General features: G+C 39.2%; 1 protein-coding gene across 1 annotated transcript in view; it reads left to right on the top strand.

Annotated features, from left to right (window-relative positions):
- Nucleotides 1-4,080: 4,080 nt before the first annotated feature.
- Nucleotides 4,081-21,662, top strand: part of MMP2 (matrix metallopeptidase 2) — a 28,979-nt gene continuing 11,397 nt past the window's right edge. Inside the window, exons 1-8 of the mRNA XM_005526354.3 lie at nt 4,081-4,402; nt 7,849-8,075; nt 9,498-9,646; nt 11,782-11,910; nt 12,623-12,796; nt 17,235-17,408; nt 19,279-19,452; nt 20,540-20,695. Of these exons, the coding sequence (XP_005526411.1) occupies nt 4,259-4,402; nt 7,849-8,075; nt 9,498-9,646; nt 11,782-11,910; nt 12,623-12,796; nt 17,235-17,408; nt 19,279-19,452; nt 20,540-20,695 (1,327 nt within the window). The 5' untranslated portion in view covers nt 4,081-4,258. The remainder of the gene's footprint in view (nt 4,403-7,848; nt 8,076-9,497; nt 9,647-11,781; nt 11,911-12,622; nt 12,797-17,234; nt 17,409-19,278; nt 19,453-20,539; nt 20,696-21,662) is intronic.

The following is a 21,662-nucleotide window of genomic DNA, read 5'->3' as shown; positions in this document are numbered from 1 at the left end:
ACTTTTCCATCACCTGAGCTTTGGGTTTTCCAGTTCCTTTAAAGTTGTAATTGAAACACTCTGAGAACACTACAGCAGCTCTGACAACTTCAATGAGTTATTTCTTTTCCACAAATCCTGCTAAATTCAATGCAAGTCCATCTACATTAATAACTTGTTTTGCTTCCTAAACCAGAAGATATAAACTGACAGCACATGACCGAGAGAACACATGACAAGAGATTATATACACATACTGCAATAGTTTACTTGCAGACACATCTCACTGCACCCAGTTAGAACCAGCTGAGTTGGTAATCAGAGGATCAGCTGTTTTCTTAAGACCTTAATTGTCCTGATGATTATTTATTTCTTCAGCCTAGCAACAGGTTTCAATTTAAAACATGAAACCCCACCAGGAATATATCTATCATCCTCCCATGGCTTCTGCTCACAATACTCTGCCTGACATACTCTTCTGGAACCACGAGGAAATCATCAGCTTTTGATAAAATTTTGGAATTAGTGACAGTAGGAATTGCTAAAGTATTTTTCTGGAGGGATGACTACTCTGTGAGCAAATTATTTAGGACACCATCTGAAGTATAATCTTGAAACTGCTGAGTGCTTCTGAATCATTTCAAAAATCATTTTCTGAAACAGAAAAATCCTTTGATAAAAGCACCATGTTAATGCTCATGTTTCTCTTATCACAGTCAGATCTACCTAGATATGTAGCTTACAGCTCAAAAGACATCACAATTCCCTTTTTACTATTATTGAAATACTGAAGTATATATATATTGTCCTCAAAAGAGGTATTTGCCTTCTCAGACTGTGTGATGTCTGCCATACAGTAACTATTAATGTACAAAAGCAGACATTTAAAAAGTAAATTTGGCATCTTACGCACAAAGTAGATGGCTTAAAATTTTCAATATGGAGTGGTTCTAACCTGAAACAAACTCAGTAACTATAGAGGAGCCTTTTATGAGTCAGGAGAGATACATCAATGTGTATATCAGATAAATACCTAATATAGAAATTATATGTAACAGAGAAATTAATTTTTTCTACAAATACATAGAGGCAGTAGTAGGAGATAAAACTGTTAATTTTCTGTAGTTAATCCAGAGGTAGCATCTGTTTAGATATACAAAATAATTTACAGAGGATTAAGGTAAGAGAAAGGAGATTTAGATTACTGCTTCAACTCTTCCAAAAGGTTGTTAGATGGCCTTAGATTCTCTCTCAGCAGGGCTTTTTCTTCTTTCCCTGTGTTTTGTATTGCCTCTTTCCTGAATGTTTAACTTCTAGGAAGTCTATCCAGAAGTCACTAATTGCTGCCAGAGGCAATCTCTTCAGAGAATGGAGGGCTGAGGGATGTCTATGCACCAAACACCAACAGCAGTTAACCCATCAATCTGTCAGTGTCAAAACACATCACTTCAGATCCTTCAGAGTCTGTGTCCCTGATTTTGAGCTTATCTAGTCTGAGATAAGAAAACACATCATTCCAGCAAGAGTGGTGGGGTAATTTGGGCTGTAACAGACCTCAGGAGTCATTTAGCTCAGCCTCTGACTAAAAGCAGAGGCCAGCCAGCAGCAGAATGTCCCTACTGCCAGGACTGCGCACCACTGCATTCCCAGCCTGGAAAAGCAGCACCTCTGCAGCACACTAAGAACAGGATGAAGGCATACAGCTTAAAGACAAACACATGGAGATAAGAAGCATTTTACCCCAAATCTAGTCTCCTATTGCAATAGAACCTCTACTCTAACAAAGTGTCACCAGAAGTTATTTTGCTTTGCCAGTCTGAAAGAGGGCAGCTCAGCCAGGATCTCTGATGTCATGTGCTAATGAAAGAGAGTATTTTCACTGACTGCTCAGAAACCCAGCCTATTGGTTCACCCAACACCCATAAATCCAATATTCCATTATGTATTATGTTTCCTAATTGAACATAACTCGCTTAACTGCTCACACTCTGAAGTAGTACCAGAAAAGCAATTTACCAGTAAAAATGCAAACAAAGGTGAGAAATAATGCTTCACTGCAGGTCTGCCTGGTTTCTGTGGCTTTGCCAATTTCTTTTACAAAGTATATATAAAAGGTGACCTCAACCTAGTCTCACTGCCAGCGAAGATAAGAAACAAAGTACAGTGAGATTTTCAAACTGCACAGACCTCACAGTCCATTCAAAAGTTTCCTCATCCATTTCTGATCCAATATTCATTAGGACAGACAGAGAACAGAGCATTCATTAGTTTTCAGTGAGGCTTATGAGTGCAATTGGAATGTGCCAGGGCACATTTGGCTTTAAACAGCTTCACCACAGTATCCTTCTAAATGAAAGCTGCTAAGCTGTCATAAATTACATTAAAATTCTTATGAAAATGACGTGATTCTCATGCCTTAAGATTTACATCAGCCCTTGACCTAACACGGAGCACAGAGATAACTGCAGAATTTGCAACATGATACATAATAGTCTTACTTGCTTAATTAAGGAGACCTAAGAGTAACTTGGCACACATAGTGAAGACTTCTTTTGCCTTTGTTCTCTTGCAGTGTCACATGGCCAGATACAAATATGAGCTCTCATCACAAACAAAGCAGAAGAGTCATTCCCCACAAACAAGTACCAGGCGCTGGAAAAACTGGATCATATCTTCAGAACTGCTGTTTATTAAGGCAACACTTTAAATAACCACGTAATTTTGCTGATGGGGAAAAGTTAAAAAAGAATGTGTCATTTCAAAGCTGAACCGTTGGGGGAAAGCTGTTCACTGTAACTCAAGTCACGTCAGATTCGCTCCTGAAAGGATGAGTGAGGATAAATACAAAGCTACTTGCTGACAAAGACAGCTCCATTCATGCACGAAGAGTAACTCCTCTTTCTCTCCTGAGCATCAAGTGTTGTTTCCCATGGCTGATTCACCCAGCAGGCCTGCACACATCTCCTGTGTTGGGCTCTCAGTGGAAGTGTACGGGCAGCAAAAGCCCCTGCAAATGCTTTCTCCCCAAGCCCCTCAGTCCCCCCTTTGAAACCCTTGCCTTTATTGAATACTGTTCACTTCATGGACAATGGGGTGCAGCAAAATAGTTTGATGTTAGCATAAATCAAACAACTGTCAATATTAGATATTTACAATCAATTAGAAAATATCATCAGTAAACACCAAACTCCCATCTTGAAAAATCATGAACCAAACCCCCTAGATTACGGATATTCATCTAAAATAATATTCCACCTGTAATAGCCTCAAAACCAACTATATTAGGAATGACAATAAATGGATGGTCCATGACAATGGCCATATTTACACCAAAATTTCAGATTAAGGCAGCTGCACCAGGCAGTCAGACCCCCATTACAAGCAAACACTGAATTTTGTACAATTTCCCTGACATCAGTTATTGAAGTTAATTTCTATTGCTGAATCTGTTTAATTATCTTGTACCCTGTAGTGGTAAGGTGATACCCTGTGTCTGTTGGTGGCAAATCCTCAAGCTGGTTCTGAACCCAGCAAGCCACAATGATCTTACTGAGAGCTCTGCACGTTGTGCAAAGAGCAGGGAGGGAGTGAGGCTCCCACGGAGCACAGTGAGCCCCAACTACAGACCCACACTCTGTGTAGACTCAGCAGGAGGGGGACAAGAAGCCTCTCTCAGCTGCACTGCCCTGTGCAGGGTCCGTCTTAAAATCCATAATCAAAATGTTTGCTGCAAGGCGCTGTGTGGCAGCATAAACACACATGACTAAAGCATATCATTATATCTGTGACATAAAAATAGGCTAAAAAAATAGTAAAAATGCTTAGCCAGGAAAATAATGTTTAACAATTTCTTACTTTTTTTCTTTTATTTTAATTTAAAATACATGTGAGACACTTTGTCTTCAAGATTAAGTCAAGTTTTGCTTCTTCCTCTTCTCTGGCATAAATAAATGCTTTCATATATACAAATGAGGAGAAAATGTGGCCTCTCAGCAATAGTAACTATCTGCCTGTTGCTACCTTAAAATCACAGCAATCACATCTGGTAACTGCCCTTTTCTCATGTTTCCACTAGTTTTCAGACTTCCTCTTGTGGTAGCTTGAGACTGCGCATCTGGATGTTTTAAACATACAAAGGAATTGCTAGAGCAAGCAAAAGGGAAAACGGTGCTGAGAGTTAAGATGTGCAGATAAGTAACTGGTTCACTTTGCAGCTAAAGTAACGGAGAGGCAGTGGGAAAAAGCTTTTTCCAAAGAGGAGAGCAGAAGTTTAGGCAGAATGAAGACTCACATTGGCTGTGGCTTCGTTTTTAAAGTACTATTCATCCAAGTATATCTTTTTAACAAAACTTTAGCCGCACCGTCACCAATCATTAAGTTTCCTGGAGACAGCACTCCCAAAACAGACAAAGAACTAGCAGTGGTAAGTGTTGGTTTCATCTTTGCTTCAGATTTATACTGTTGTTTCATAAGCAGATGTTTCTTTCTTGTTTCAGCTGAGGCTAAGGAATGACTGTAGCATTCTTTCCCTGGAGTCTCTGGAAATGCTAGCTAGCTAGCAAAGGTATCAGCTTTCAAAAGTTGAAACTGGAGCCAAGTAACGTTTCCTCTCTTAAAACTTTTAAAGCCAGCAAAGTTGGGGTTTTGGATATTTTTTTCCCTTAAGTCTCAATATACAAAATATTTTCATTAAATCATCAGGCTATAATCAAAATATTGCAATGGTAAGAGGGGAGAGGGGCAAATAAGAGACATCTAATTTTTTAACTTAAATCAAGTAGATGTGAGGGCAGTCGAGACTCCCTTAATGCATGTATCACAGCTTTCAGAAGTGTGTTTTCTAGATTTGCTGTGCGTTGCATAAACACAACTTTAAGGGACACTACAACTGGAAGCTGGCTCAAATTTCAGAAGCCATTGTGACTAGTTTTGACTTTGGAAAACAATCTCACAGAGCTTTAAAGAATCCAATCTGGAACTAAAAATGCTGTTTGGATTTCTGTGATATTAAAAAATTATAGTTATAACCCAACAGTATTTTATTCTAACATTTTTTTTGCCCTGTGTGTATGTTCATAAAAGTGACATTATGGGGAAGTCCATTTAAAGGGAGATTGAGATGGATTATCCTTATTTTAGCATGTAAATTATAGACTAAATTATTTATTTTTTTCTGCAGTAAATCCATTTTAAGGAGGATAGAGATAAATTATTCTTATTTTGGGTCATAGAGATTTGAAAGCTGGTCACTTTTCTTTAGGAGTTTGTGTGCATCTTGGGAAAGCTTGCCAGGTTAAAGAAGGTCCGGGGGAGGGCAGAGAGAGAATTTCCCACTGGGAGCTGTGTCAGAAAGTTTAGGAAGAGCAGACAAACTGACCCAAATAGGGCATTCCTCAGTCATTAACAAAACAAATTCACCCAAGGTTTTCCCTTAGCAGTAGCCAAGAGCTGGGGGCAGGGGCAGTTCACTTGGGAGAGGAATGTGGGGTTCCACGTGTCTAAGAGCAATTTAACCACTCTAAGAGGATCTATTTTCTTAGATACAGCCAGGTTTTTATTCAATAACTGCAATCCACATCTCCCCTCATCTCTGTTTCTTTCAAACAACCTATTTATTATGTGTATTCAGAGGAAAATTACAGGCTGGTTTAACTCTGTAGTTCTTCTTTGTCTGTCTTGGGGTATTCTTGGGCAATGCTAACTGGCTGCCTTTCCTCCTCACACCCTCCATCAGAACAGCCCCAACACTCAGCATCAGAACACAAATTGCTATGTTGCAGCTGGACCCTGTTTCATTACTGGGCTGGATCAAAATTCCAGATCACCACAGCTCCCTGCTGACTCTGGGGAAACTGCATTTCACAGCCTAGGCCAAGATGTGGTTTGCATAGACATGACATTTTTCTTCAGGATTCTCTCCTCATAGAACAGCTGATCATGGTCATTTCTCATCTTCAATAAAATCTCCATTTTAGGAAAAACTGAAAGAGATTATTTTTTTATTTAGAATCTTAGCAAGTAACATTCTTTACCATGCCTCAGTTTATATTTTTGATTGTAAAGCTTGCTCTCAAACCTAAAATGGTAAGAGGAGCAGCCTGGTTCTTCAGTAGATGTCAGTCCTGATGTACAGTCTGTATTACACCATGGTATGTCATTGGGGGATCCAAGCAGAAGTGTAAGAAGATCCATCAAACTACATGAAATGACAATTAGGATAAGAACCAAACTGGACTGTTTGATTATTTGATTCTTAATGCATTTCACATAATTTCCACCAGACCCCATTAACTATGTGTGAAGAGTAGTTCAGTGGAAGGAAAGATGAAACCACCTTTACTCGCTAGTGCCACAGTCCCCACTGGAGAAATACCACATCAGAAGTTACAAAAATCACAAAAACTAGCCATAGTCTGTGCTTACTCATGATGGATGGAGGACCTTCTGAAGGAAATAGTGTAATATCTTGATTAAATCCTCTTCTGAGTAATCCCTGAACCATTTCCTATGCTGGGAAGATGAGGTTAGCCTGGACTTTGTGAGGAAGGTGGTGAAAGCTAGGCTTGACCAACTGCAGTTATCAAATGTCTTCTGCTTTATTTTGCTGGTATTGTGGTTTTATTCCCAGTCTCCTGGGTGAACTTAAGCAATTAATTGGACACACAAGACAAGGATTTTCTTGCAAATACTTGCTGACCCAAGAATGTAAATGTGCAGTCATTTTGTCAGGCTTCTTGTAATCCTCAGTTTGAAATAGTTCTCCCTGATATCCCTCATATATTTTGGCAAATATACCTTTATCTTATTCAGGTGTTTTCCTCTCTTGGACTTGTAGTTCATATCTGGGATACAATACTTGAAGGGTGTTTCTTCCTCGTCTGCAAATTATTTTTATTGGAAAGATCAACAACTTGCAAACTTCCTGTCTCACAGCACCATTGGCAAGGGCATCTCTCAGCTCTGTGCAGTGCCAAGAACCCATTTGGGTGCAGTTTGGGAATACCTGGATTTCACATGGCTGTAGATTTTTCTTCACAGAGGGGCATAAAACACTGTAAACCCATCCAGCTTTCAGTGAGAGAAGTGGAGGAGATTTTTATGGGTATTATTTTAGGAGATGAAAATAATGTGATTTGTGCCATCTTTTGGGTTCCTTATGACTACTCTTTTTTAATGAGGAAGAACTTTGTGAACTGCCACCATGGCTGAATCAGAAACGTCAGTCTGGCCATAATGTGCTGGAGCATTCAATGGCATTTAAAGTATGCAAATATTGATTGGCTGCAGTGTCCAAGCAACTGAGATGTCACCAAATACTTTCTTCCTCAGGTTTTTGCAATGTTTGACTCAAAAGCAAACACATCCAACATTCAAACAACTCTGTCTGGTTTGAATAAAGAAAGGGGATTTTCTTTGCAATCAATGTGGTCTCATATGTAGGGTTGCTTTGATTTCTTGAGAAGTTTCTCAATAATACAGATTCTTCCAACAAAACATTGCACAAAATCTAAAACTATAAGCAGCTTATACATCACAAAGAAACAAATAAAAAGACAAACCCATTTTTACTTTGTAGTTCTACATTACAGCTCTATGCTCTAATAACTAAAAAAAATTCATTAAATGAAGGTGATATCTAATAGTGGAAATTATTGTTTAATTAGCAACATCATGTGATCAAGGATGCTTTGTGTCAATTCAGGAGATTCTGCTGGTCCCTCACTTACTAGTAACTGTAATTTTGAAAAGAAAACTTGCAAATTACAGGTGGAAAGCTAACATGGAATTATAGCATTTGTTTATTTATAACCATTAACTATTTATTTTATGAATTTTTAAGTCTTTGTTCCGTGTTTTTTTTTTCCCAAGCAATACCTGAATAAATACTATGGCTGCCCCAAAGACAGTTGCAATTTATTTGTCCTGAAAGATACTCTGAAGAAAATGCAGAAATTTTTTGGGCTGCCTGAAACAGGAGATCTGGATCAAAATACTATTGAGACAATGAAGAAACCCCGCTGTGGTAACCCTGATGTAGCCAATTACAACTTCTTTGCAAGAAAGCCAAAATGGGAAAAGAATCATATAACATACAGGTACAGACTGGTAATGGTTGGTTCTGTTCACATATACCCTTAGCACTTCCAAGAACTAAAGAAAGCACTTAGAAATGCAGTAGGTGTTTAGAGAGCTAGACAAGATTCCTTGAATTAGAATCCCTGGTGTTTGAATAACTACCAAATGCTTTAACAAACACCTCTGTCATTTCAAATTGTAATATATCAGGAAGAATCATCTCAACATCAACTTTTCAGTTCTGGTTGAAGCTAAAGAGATTTTGGGTTTACTCTTTGCTCTGCACCAAGCATCCTAAGGGAGCTGGAGCAGGAGTATCTCACCTATCCATCTGCTCCAGGAAGACCAAAGTACTTTCTGATTGCAGAGGCCAGACTCCTCTTCATTCTGCAGTCCTAAAGAGGACTGTATTTCAAATCCTAAAGAGGATTGTATTTCAAATGCATACAAACATGAGTTACAACAAGCCTATTGCAATAAGCTTGGCATGTTCTAATTTCATCTTCTTCTGAAGAGTTAGGGACCAATACAGCTCTCATTGTGGTAAAAAAACTCATTATTTTAGGTGGTCCATGAACAAACATTTACCAGCAATGGGAAAAACCATCAGATTTGTCTTAGCTGCATGACTTAGTCTTCTGCTTGCTCACAAATTTGGACTCAAAGCATCCCTTGGGCTGCAACTAACCTAAAAAAAGACAGAAAAACCTGTGGCAGCTCTTACAGCCCTACTTGTTGATCTGCTTCCTCTGAATTTTCCTCATCCTCTTTAGGGAAAAATGTAGTTTCCCTCACTATGCACAGCCCCAGCAGCAAAGAATTGGAAACTTGTCTTTACATGGGATATAGCAGGCTATAAGGACTAAGGCACTAAGAAGTGGCTTACACTTCTTAGTACACAACACACTTAGGAGTTTGTCCCTTTCTCAGGCCAGACCTACAGCTTTATCTTACATGCTTTCTCCTCCTATTTCCCCATGTATCTTATTGCCAATGTATCCTATACACAGGTAAAAGATTAGTACTTCACAGAGATTAAACAATATACAGACAGCAACAGAGGTGTGGGAGAAGAGCTGCTTTTCTGTTCTTATTAAAACAATCCACATTTGAAACTTTCAGAATGTTACTGAGCTCCTTTTCTGGTCTCAGTGCTGATGCAAAAACCAGAATGTTTTGTGCAAGGCCCACTGCCATGAGGCTTTACAGCCTCTGGATTTATAATTTTCTTCTTGCTGCTGAGTCAATTCCAAAAGAAAATAAACAGTAAGTGCCACATCTAAGCACATCTCTGAATCAAAGGGAGGGGTTTAGATCTCATGTGCAGCAGTGTTACCTCTTAGCTGGTTTCACTGCTGAGCCTGCTCAGTGTGTTGAGCAGTAAACAACTAATACAAAGGAGGATGTCTGTGTGTTAATTAACATTTGCTTTTACCTCTAAGGATTATAGGCTATACCCCGGATTTGGATCCTGAGACAGTAGATGATGCCTTTGCTCGAGCCTTTCAAGTCTGGAGTGATGTCACACCACTGAGATTTAACCGAATAAATGACGGAGAAGCAGACATTATGATTAATTTTGGCCGATGGGGTATATTTTCCTATTTTTACTTATGTTTTTGGTTTTGTTCCTTTCATTAATCCTCAGTTTAGAATGATCCACCCTCAAAAAGTAGCACTCATAAGCCTTTCTGGCAAACCGTGTCCTAGTTCACACTTGGCTCATACAAGCTAAGATCTAATTTCACTAAGACTTTTTCTTATATATGTGTGTGTGTGTGTGAGAGAGAGAGAGAGAGAGAGAGAGAGATGTATTTATACAATATCCTTACAATATATTTATCTTTCCAAAAGAGAATTGCTAGGGGCAACATTTTATTTTTAAATTTACAAATCAGAAATAGAACTGAGACCTATTGGTACAAATCTTCAGATGGTGTGAGCTGGCTTCCTGCCATAGAAGAGAATGGAATGTCATCATACCATTTATTTATAGCTCTGTATGCTGTTTTCCAGTGGTAGTGGTGAGGGTTCTAACATAAAAAAGCTTAAAAGTGGATTTGTGACTTCCAATTTTGACTCCATAGCCAGTTTCCTTTCTTTTAGCATGGCAGAATGCAACCTTTCAATGGATTCTTTGGTCCTGAAGAATTTAAAAATACGGATCATAAGCTGAACTATGGTTTGAGTACAGTTGATGATGGGTGACTTGATTAATTTTCATTGTGCATGTCTTCTCAATTAATTTTGGTTTTCCCTGAAAGAATGTTTATGGCTTTTCAGTGTAAACGTGGGGTGTTTAACTTCTTCTGGACAGTCACAGAATATTTAATATTAATGAAGATACTTGTGCAGCCAATTACTTGGGAGGTAGACTTTGGAAGTTAAGTGAACATTTCAAAGAATAACTGGACTCTTTGTAAAAGCCTTCATTTCAAGCTGGTTTTCCTTGCTTTAGCTACTGATGGGTTGACCTCAAAAGCTGCAGAGATTCTGTACACTCAGGACTTCAGATCCTCATCCAGACTGGCTTGGTTTGCAAAAAAAAAAAGTCTTACAAAAGCAGAAGTGTTTCTGCTGGTTTTAGTACTTGCTGGCTATAGCCAGCTAAGAAAATGTGGGCAAAGAGCTCTTTCCACACTCAGTCATTCCTATCCCTTTACTGCATTGCAGATTCACAGGGGCTGAGACTTCCACGAGGTTTCTTCATTTTTAATTTTTCTCTTAAGTAAAGAAATAAATGGGAGTACAGCACCTAATATATGTCAAAATCTTGTCCTTCACAAGTGACACACTAGCCCCCTGAAGGGAATTAACTGAACTAGTACTGGGAGTGACACCGGCCTGAAATCAGTGTAACAGAGGAGAGAATCAGGCCTGTGTCTTCAGGGCTTCTGTTAAATGCCAAGACCAAAAGACCAGAAATGATGCAACTGGAGATGCTGGCAGCCAGCTTTGATGCACAGGTCAGTGTGGTGGGAGAGCTATGAATACCAGGGCTATGCCTGTGCCAGCCTGCCTTACCCACAAGCGGTGTACTTCCAAGAAAAGCCTACAGCGTAATAACAGGAGAGCTGCTTAACCTGCTGCTGCCCTGTGAGCTGCCTGAGTTGAGTCTTGGAGTGCTTGAAGTGAAGGAGGAACAGGCTCCTTCAGGGCTCAGAGCAGCAGGAGGAAGCTGGCTTTCCAGAGCTCACTGCTGAGACACCCAGCTGTGCCTTCCTGCTGGGACAGGGAAAAAAGGAGTGAGCACAGTGATCTGAGGTGCAGCAGAAAAGAGCAGCCTGCAAAGTGAAAGCTGCCTTAACTTTTCAATCTCTGTGTCGGAGAGTGATACCAACTACCTGAAAATATCCCTCATCTACAATATTTAAATTACAACTTCCCATCAGCCTCCATTGGGAAATAGCACTGTGCATGCAGCCATACTCCTCATGTACAAAACTTCACTGGTCTTCATGATTTTTGATTTTTTTCCACTGTACTTACGAGATATAAAATACCATGCTGTGACATCTGCAGTACTGACACTTCATGTTCCTTGTGAGAACTGGCTGCTTCTCCTCTAGATCAGTCTTGCTAGCAAAACCCAAACCAGTAAATTCACTCACTACAGTATTCTGCTGCTGTCTTGGATGGGAAAGTACACATGATAACCATCACTCCTGCATAGCCTCTGCCTGAGGTCATTAGAAACTGCTGTTTTTTGTCTGCTTGCTCCTGCAGAACATGGTGATGGCTATCCCTTTGATGGCAAAGACGGTCTCCTGGCTCATGCCTTCGCACCAGGGCCAGGAATTGGAGGAGACTCCCATTTCGATGATGATGAGTTGTGGACTCTTGGGGAGGGACAAGGTACCAGACTTTTTCATGTTTCATGTTTCAGAACATATGGCCTGCTGGCTGTTCTATTTTAATGCTGCATTAAATGTTTTCATTGTCAGTAAATATTAGGATGTGAAAACACATTTATACAATTTAAAATTTCTGCCATTAAAAAAAAGTATGGATAAGTGACTTATCTATGCATTAGTACATATTCCAGGACCAATACATGTGACAAACTGCAATACACCCCAGGATCTGGGTGTGTCTGTGTTTCCTCCCTGTCCCATCGTGCTACAGCAAATGTCAGGCAAGGCCCATTGGAAATACCAAAGTGGTTTATGAGGCACAAGGCATGTTCAGCTCATGTTCAGCTGCTGCCTGGAACCTTTGAAACTATACTGAACATTTTAGACCATATTACTTAAGAAACTAAGTTGCTAAATGTATTAACAGCACGTCTTCAACTTTGCCTTGCCATAGTAACAACATATATATTTTTCTGGGCTGATTCTAATGCTTCGCCATGAGTAATATCCATGTAATTATTTTAAAATTACCAGTTTATATTTCAGCTATGACCATCTTGCCAATACAGAGACCAGCAACGTATTGAATTTCAAAGTAGAAATTCAGACTGCATTTCTATATCAGTATCTTCCAGGAAAAGAAGATGTCCAGAAAGTGTATCTTTTGTATCAGCTGGTGGCTAATTTCACCTCTGCATTTGTTCTCCCTATAGTGGTCAGAGTGAAGTACGGAAATGCAGACGGTGAATATTGCAAATTTCCCTTCTGGTTCAATGGCAAGGAATACAACAGCTGCACAGATGCAGGACGCAACGATGGATTCCTCTGGTGTTCCACAACTAAGGACTTTGATGCAGATGGGAAATATGGCTTTTGTCCCCATGAGTGTAAGTAGACAAATGTTTCTAATGGGGTTTTTTTGCTAGCTGTTCCCTTCTTTGCTCATCCACTTTTTCTTGTGCTTTTCCCACTTCCTTCCCTTTCAGATAAAGGAATTAATGTCTTTCAGAAATCATAACAACATATCAATATCTGTACAAAATTATTAGAAGTCCATAAAAACTGAGTCTGTACTTGTTTTCTACCTTCTTGAAATATGAACAGACTCTCACAAGAATTTTATTTCATATTTGGAAACATTCCTTTGCAGATTAGACAAAGTGTATAATGCTTTCATGTAGCCATAGCTTTTTAAAATTATACACAAGACTATCATTATTATCTTTCAAATGTATTTATGACAATATGTTTCCTGTTAAAACAACAGAAACACATATTTCTGTGCTTGAAAATCTTGATGAGTCTTTACAGCTTGAGGATATATATAACATTTCACACAATTTTATTGGTATGAGTGTTAATTTCATCTCCTGTGCATCACACGGCAGGAAACCTTTAGAGAAGCAATTAAGTATAATTGGCTGTAGCTTACTGAGGTAATTTATCAGCAGTGAGAAGAGTGGAGAAGGTAAGGTGCTTTCAGCCACTCATTCCACCTCCTGTTTGCTAGTTCCTGGCACATATATTAACAGCCATTCCCAGTACTGCAGTTTCCCACATTCATTTTCCCCCTTTGTCCATAATAGACTAATAGCTTTGGGGAGTGTTTCATCACTCTTTTTACCTTTCATATCAAGCCCTGGGTCACTAAAACTCCTACCTGCTACTCCTGGGTCATAACAAATGATAAGAGAGTTTTGAAAGGCAAGAAACCAGAAAGCAATGGTGCTTTTTTCCAATTCATGCTAATCCTGCTTGAAACAATAGTACTAAACTTACTTATAATATTATGGCTACATGCAGCCAGTACAAGGAAAGAGAATGCAGATTGCTGAAAGAAAATTAGTGATGCTTAAGCCTCAAGCTAACAAAACATGCTTAGGGATTTGCCAGCCCAAGAGTGCACAAGCAGAGCCCAACTTGTCCCAGCACACAAGTACTGTCACACGTGTACATGAATTAAGATGAACATGTCTGAAAAGAAACGTGTTTTTCAAAAGTTTTCAGGTATGTGTACATACAAAAAATTCAAAACAGGATTCTCTGGAATCCTGTTGCAGCCAAACACTAAATGGATTCCTGCTTGACAAATTTTTGGGCTTTTTCAAGCAAGACCATAAGAGTTTCAAACACAAGATTACATATTTTCTGCATCAGGATGATGGTGGTTTCAAAAGACAATCTGTTGTAGAACATATCAGTCTTCCAACCTTAATGTGGTGAAAAGTTATTATTTAATTTCCAAACCCCTAATTGCCTATTATAGATCATATTTAGAGCTGGGATCTACCCTGGTGACAGCTATTTAAACAGCTATAGAAGATGAACAAGCAAGAGTATGAACTTTACACAGACTACAATTAATTTTTTTAAAAGTTATTGTTAGTGGTATGACTTTCAAAACATTTACTTCAGCAGGCTGTAAGTGTGCACATGCACATAACTGCATAATCATCTTTTTTGTGAAACTTTGCCATCTCCTTAATTTCCCACCTTTCCCCAAATCTCCTCTTCCTTGGGTTAATTCTTCCAGTCAGAAAAGAGAAAAATTTGGCTCATTTCTTTAAAATACTGCAAGCACTCAGATACAATCAGAAGGAATCCCATATTATAGGCAGCTGGAGAAATGGAGATCCACATACCCTGACTGATACAACTCTGTAACACCCTGAAGTCAGGCAAGGCTGGAAATGTAAGCAGTACTGTCAGTGAGAGATGGTTCTGAAAGTGGAGTTCCTGGAAATGCCAGTGTCAAGGTTTCTGAAATGGAACAGAAGGGTTTCAGCCTTTTGTTTCTGATGTAATTGTTTTGCAAGATCCATGAACAGCTATGCACAGATGCTTCTTATTAAACATAGACTGGCATTGTTCACTCATTATCCCAAGGCACCATTTGCTAAACCCCAGCTAATAAATTCAGATAGGGGAGGATTTACATCAGAGAGTCTGTGTCAGGGGCAACATTCCTGATCGCTGGCCTTTGTTTCTCTCATTTTTAACTCACTGAAGTTAGTTCCAATTTTTCTCATTATACAGCCACAGTGAATACATGAAAACATCTTTAATGCTATGGTGCTGCACCAGGCTTTTCTAAAGTTAAACCCAGGTCTGTAACCCAATTTATTAAACTGACTGAACTATAGTTTGTCAAAGCAGAAGGTAAAGCAGAAAGTTATCTACCTACTACATCAATCTCACAGAGGTGTGCTGACCTTCCTTGCCAAATGGGATCGAGGGATCTTAATATCTCTCATTTCCAAACTCCACTGACACTACAGGCAGTTTAGGCTCCTAACTGCTCCTCCAACATCTGACAATCTGTTCTCTGCCTGTACCTCCCTCACACTCATCCCAGTCTGTACAGGCTGCTGCTTTCCCAGGCAGAGCCCTCCTGAAGCTGCAGCTTCCTCCACCTTGGATCTGTGCCACAGGGGCTTTAGCAGCCTTCCAGCCTGAGGTCTCCTGACATCACAACTGGTTGGTTTTTCTAGGAAGAACTAAAAGTGAAATTCACATATTAGTAATGTCCAGTATGAATCTGCTCTCATTTCAGTGTATCTTCACCAGTTTTTAAATTGCTGAGCTTACCGTGATGCAGAGCAAGGCCCTTTAAGATCCCCTTAAAAGTAAATTGGGCTTTTGTTTTGGCAAAACTGCCCCAGTCTCCAATTTCCATCTACATTAAAGCAATTTTATACTGGGGGGGGGGGGGTAATTGAAAATTTAAACCATTATTGTTACCATCACATGATGCAGCCTCAAGCAAAATGAAAAACTGCATTCTGACTGTGACTCAGAAAGGCTGCATGCAAAGTAAGAGATTGTCTTTCCATATGGTTTTTGCAATTTAGCCACATGTAAACCAATATAAAAAAGGCTATTAAAATGCAGAGTTTGCCAGACCTAGAGCTGGAAGCTGCTCATGGTAAGTGAGTCATCTAAACAACTAAGTTTAATTTTGCTCTCCAATTCTATCATTCTTTTTAAAAAAATATAAAGTCCCTCTCCAATCAGAATAGCCACAGTTTTAGTTAATGCACCTTTCCCGTATTAGAACAGTGTCTGAGACAAAAACCAACATTTGCAGCTTGCTATTTTGGGGAGGCACAGTGTGTGTTGCAGACAGGACCCCATCCATGCCCCAGATGCAGAAGGAGAGAACGACTCTCGTAGGCAGAGCAGAAGTTCAGCAAACTTGTGTGTGTGAGCCAGGCCTGCAAAGCTCCAAGTCCTCTCATTAGTGGGACTGCAACTTCTCTAACTTACTGCTCCATGTCCCTGGTGCTGTGGCCAATTACTGGTTTAAGTGTATAAAGCAAAATGGACCATCTGTGTCACAATACCCCATTGTCAGAACCCTTTCCCAGAAGAGGTCTGGGTGGGTTATGTCACCCTTAAGCCAGAAGAGGTCTGGGGGGGGTTATTTAGTGCTGCCCTAAAGAAGCACACACATAAACAATGCTTCTTCCCACTGATGTATCAGACTAAGCAAAGGCAAACCCCCTCAGATCCTACACAAACACTGTAGGAGGCTGAAATGGCTGTTCAGTAATCAAAAACAACAGCAAAGTTAGAACTAACCTGCCAAGCCTTCCCACATACACATTTGGGTTTTAGCTGCAGCTTTAGACTGGATGAGAGGGAAAAGGCCCTTGGACACCTTAAAAAGGCCAAATCATGCATGCTTTACACTGGGAATTTGGTAAGTCATTCTGCAGTGCTGTTCTTCAAACTCCAGGGGAATTAGCATATGAATGCATGAAGGATTTTTATCTCTGCTCAGGGCAAGGCCTAGAGCAGTTTGTTGCTTTCAGTTTCCTCTCACCAGCACATGGCACAGCACATTGTCCTGCTACAGAGGATTCCCACTGATAAAACAGCCAGGAGAAGACACAGTCAGACTCACAAGATGTCCAATATGAAATGCCACCTGCATTTTCATGGAATTCAATCTGAACACACATTTTTTAAAAATCAGCATGTGAGATTGTATCTGTCTTCATCTAGATATTTCAGAAAGTTTAGTAAAATCCTAAAACCAATCCCAGAACTCAAGTCATTTTAATCTGAATCATTTTAATGTCCATCCATGAGAAAGATTTCTGGTTCTCAGAAATCTGGTCTCTCTTGCCAAGGCATTTCAATGCTGGTATAAAACAGGGCTCCTGAGTGTGAAGTACATCACACCTGATGGGTATCCAATATCTGTCCAGTCCCGGGCATGTTCCCACGGGCACACTGTGATTCCTCATTGATCCACTGTGATTCTGTGTGATTCTGTAATACTGAGCTTTGTGTATTGACTACTCTCTCCTTTTCCTACAGCACTTTTTACAATGGGTGGCAATGGTGATGGGCAGCCATGCAAATTTCCCTTCAAATTCCAAGGCCAGTCCTATGACCAGTGCACAACCGAAGGCAGGACAGACGGATACCGATGGTGCGGAACCACTGAAGACTACGACAGAGATAAGAAATATGGATTCTGTCCAGAGACCGGTACGAGGAATGTTGCTTGCATAACACAGTCTAATTGGTCATTGTTTTAACAAGTCTCCTTTGGCACACTTTCACCAGAGCACACAAAAGTTGATGAGTGGAGACAATTTCAAAGAGGTGGCCAATGATGTAACTGGAACAGGAGCAATCTGTTGGTGTGTCACAGCACAGGTTTGTCAGGAATACACAAATGGCATTTGAACCTACAAATGCATGGCCACCACAATAATTACAAGCAGATTACAATTTGTTAATGGCCCTGGAAGGGAAGTCTCATTAGACAGAAGAAAGTATGAATAATATTTTAGCTTAATACTTACCATGTACACTTGTAAAAAGAAATCCTGTTTAGTACTTTAAGCTTGTGTTAATAGATCTTTTCAAAAGAATTAAGTGAAATGGTTTAGCCACAAAAAGAAATTTCAGCTTTCTTCACACTTTTTTATACTGTCCAACTTGAGTTTTACTACATAAAGGAACAAAAATTAATTTATAGTGTTGAATAGCTTGCAGGTGTTCATTTTTAGGTGTTCATTTTGTGACACTAGAGCCATAAGCATAGAGATGAAGTGAACCATGGCAGTTCTAAAATCTCTGGCTTTTAACAGAGCCAAGGGAAGCTACATTCAAACCTACATGCATCTTGCTTTTAGATTTTGTGGGTCTCTTGAAAGTGGCCTAACCATTTGCTTTGATGTAGTAGTATTCGGCTTTCTATTACTTTTGATAACCAGGTGTAACCCGTCCATTTTACATTACAGATGTAAAAAAAAAAAAAAGAAAGGATCAAATTCATTATAATTTGCTACAAGGTTAGGAAGAGAAAATTATAAAGGATCATTCAACAGCCAAAAAAACCCAGTATATCTAGAATCAAGGTATTCAAATCCTAGGTAACCAGGAACTAGGTAACCTAGGTTCCAGTTACTATCATTGGAGCTAAGAAATATGCTTAGTTTAAGCTGGGGGTTTTTTCAGCATAAAAGGCTATTAATAAATAATAATGAATGAGAAGTAAATACTAATAAATAATTAGGGACACAACCAGCTTTGTCTCTGTATTGCTGACATGTACCTTCCCAGAAGACAGACCATAATCTGAAAGGAACTATAATTGCCAGGTAGCAGTGTAAATGAATTTAAATGAGTTTTATGTTTGTTTCATATTCTGTTCATGATACCTACTTTTAACACTTATTTTAAATGCAGTTACATTCTCTTCCCCCTAGAAATACTTGTACCTGCACATACAAATGTTATTTCTCATATATTATTGCCATATACTACATAGATGAGAACACAGGGGAAAATTTCTCAAGATTTTGCAAAAAATACTGGTTAGAAAAATGTTATCCCCATTTAATATATTTTTTTCTTTAGAAAATGTTTAAAATCACGTGCTTTTGAACTGTACCCTGTTGTCAGGATATATAAAGCTTATTCTTCAGTGGGACACCCACCAGCCAGGTGGATGTTCTACAGCTCTTTAACCTTTCTGACACTAACCCTACCTTCCACCTAAACACTTTAAAACACTTTAAAATAACACCAGGAATGAGCATTAAAAGTTACTTGCTGGGCAATCACCTTTCACAAAGCACTGTTAAACTGCTGCTTTCCCAGAGCTGTGAACATGAGTCCAGGGCTCCTTCTCACCCTCACCAAAACTATTGGCAAGTCCATTGCAGTGGAAATATGTAGACTTTATCCTTTTTTATTCTGTCAGACAATTTTCAAATATTACTTTTAATCTTACTCTTCATATTCCTAGAAAGACTGCAGTATTTCTGCTTCCTTTCTGCTCTTAGTGTAGCTAAGAAGATGCAAAAGGGATCCCCTTCTCACTGTGTTTTCCTGTCATTTTCCACAGCCATGTCAACAGTTGGTGGGAATTCCGAGGGAGCTCCTTGTGTATTCCCCTTCATCTTCCTTGGGAACAAATATGAGTCGTGCACAAGTGCAGGACGCAACGATGGCAAGCTCTGGTGTGCCTCCACCAGCAGCTACGACGATGACCGCAAGTGGGGCTTTTGTCCAGACCAAGGTAACACCTCCTCTCAGGGTAACACAGGGCTGACTGAGCAGTGCCCACACCACTGGCATCACGTGTGCAATGATTTCACACACATCACTGCTGGTGGTTACAGCGCTTCTCCCCAGCCTGAAATCTGAGCAAAATCCCTATACTGAAGCATGAGACTACAGCTAGAGAGCTCGTATGAAATATTCAGATTTTCTAAACCTATGGTGATGCAGGATCCTTCCAAAACACAAAGCCATGAAATAAATTCATAAATGAATAGATGGTTTTCTCCCCATCAGCTTTTCCTGCCAAGGCTAAAAGCAACAAGTACTACAGTATTTCACTAGTACAGAATAAATTAAACACAGATACAAATTAGGAACAAACACTAAATGTAAAAAATTAATACATTTGTGACTGATATTGCAATGGATGAAAAACATGTTTAAAAAGTGAATCAGAGTATAAAGTTTATGTGGTGAATATCGTTATTTAAAATTACTTTGGTTAATATTTGCCATATTTTAACATGGGCAAAAGGCTTTTTACATATTTAAAAATAAATGCTAGATTTGGGGTGTTATTCTAGGAAGAAAGAAACTTGCCAGATTTCAGAGGCTCTTAGGGCATAATTGATAAAACATCATCCTATTATAAAAGGTCATTTCTAACCTAACAATATTTGGTTAAGAATCAGAGCCTGTTCTCAGTGACACATATTTACAGACCTGTTTATCACTTACAAGCCATTTCATGGTGAAAAGATTTGATATCTAGATTGCAAGTTCAATTATTCTGTACCTAAAAGGGATGTCCAAATTCTATTTGCTATGCTTCCTTTTTTCATGCAAGTATTAAGACTGTGCTGAGAGTGGCTTATGTGGTAGACAGCAGCAAAGATCACCTACAAAGGAAGATTTTAGGATGTCTGCAGTGAAATGTCATTGTTTATTATTATTATTATTATTATTATTATTATTATTATTATTAGTGTGATGTTCACCATGGAGGCTGTAAATACTACTCAGTATTACCTACTGTGAATAACCTATGTGGTACAATTCCATTTAAATGCAGGCAGCTAACACTGTCTTACTGTGTTATGCAGGGTACAGTCTCTTCTTGGTTGCTGCCCATGAATTTGGCCATGCTATGGGATTAGAACACTCTGAGGACCCGGGAGCTCTCATGGCCCCTATCTACACCTACACCAAGAACTTTCGACTTTCTCAGGATGACATTAAAGGGATCCAGGAGCTTTATGGTAAAGTCCTCCTCTATCAGCAGAACTCATCAGAAAAATCAGGCAGCACAGGTTCAAATCTGGGACTCAGAATTTGCAGTAAATCACAAACAGCACATTCCCACCAATGCCAGAAGCATCCTCTGCTCCTTTCCCCCTGCTTTCTTCATATTACCAGGCCTCCTACTTCAATCAAACATCACAACTTAAGGATGACAGGTCATTAAATTTACTGAATGAAAAGGAGCATCAAAACACCCCATAGACAAAATTTTAGATTAAAATTTCCAGTGCCTTTACTAGGACAATGAAATGCCATGTTTGTCTCTAGCTTGAAATACCTGATGTGGGTGGGTTTGGATGTTACTTTCTGCAACACTCTGAGCTTCCCAGACTGTGACCCTCTGCAAGAGAGGAAAGTTGTTGTTTCCTGTGTCCCAGCTTGGAAACAAGTCACATTGCCTTCCCACAATTCAAGCTGTACCAACACGATAACATTTGTAGAAAGTGTGTGGGAGCTGAAACCTCAGTATAAATGTATTAGGCAGTTTCCTAGAGAAAAAGTGTATTTAAGTATTTTTATGTAGCTACATCTTTAACAATTTTTATTTTCTCCACAGATAGTAAAATGTGTAAGTAGTATCATGATTAAGATTCCTTTCATGTATACATTTTCTACCTTGCAGAAGCACCAGTATACTATGGTCAATTAAGCATATTAAGCATATTCCATTTCTCTTTCTGTGCTTTTCACTTTTCTACTGAGATCTTTTTAACTGTGACTATATTCTACAGTATTCCACACCTCAGAAATTTTAATAAGAATATGCCAAAAATATCATCACATGAGACAAAAATCTGATTTGAATCTTCATTATTCCTTGTTCTTAGCTGCTTTAATTAAGAATGGGAATTGAGACATGGTCAAGATTAAGTGAGTTTTCTGAGCCCATACTGTGTATCTTTGATAGAGTTCAGAAGAGTTTGA

The sequence above is a fragment of the Pseudopodoces humilis genome, chromosome 14 (assembly GCF_049639895.1).
Source record: "Pseudopodoces humilis isolate 2021_Gansu_Grassland_sample_001 chromosome 14, ASM4963989v1, whole genome shotgun sequence".
In the NCBI taxonomy this organism is placed as follows: Eukaryota; Metazoa; Chordata; class Aves; order Passeriformes; family Paridae; genus Pseudopodoces; species Pseudopodoces humilis.
The sequence above is the reverse complement of the archived record's forward strand: the minus strand, read 5'-3'. Positions and strand labels throughout refer to the sequence as shown.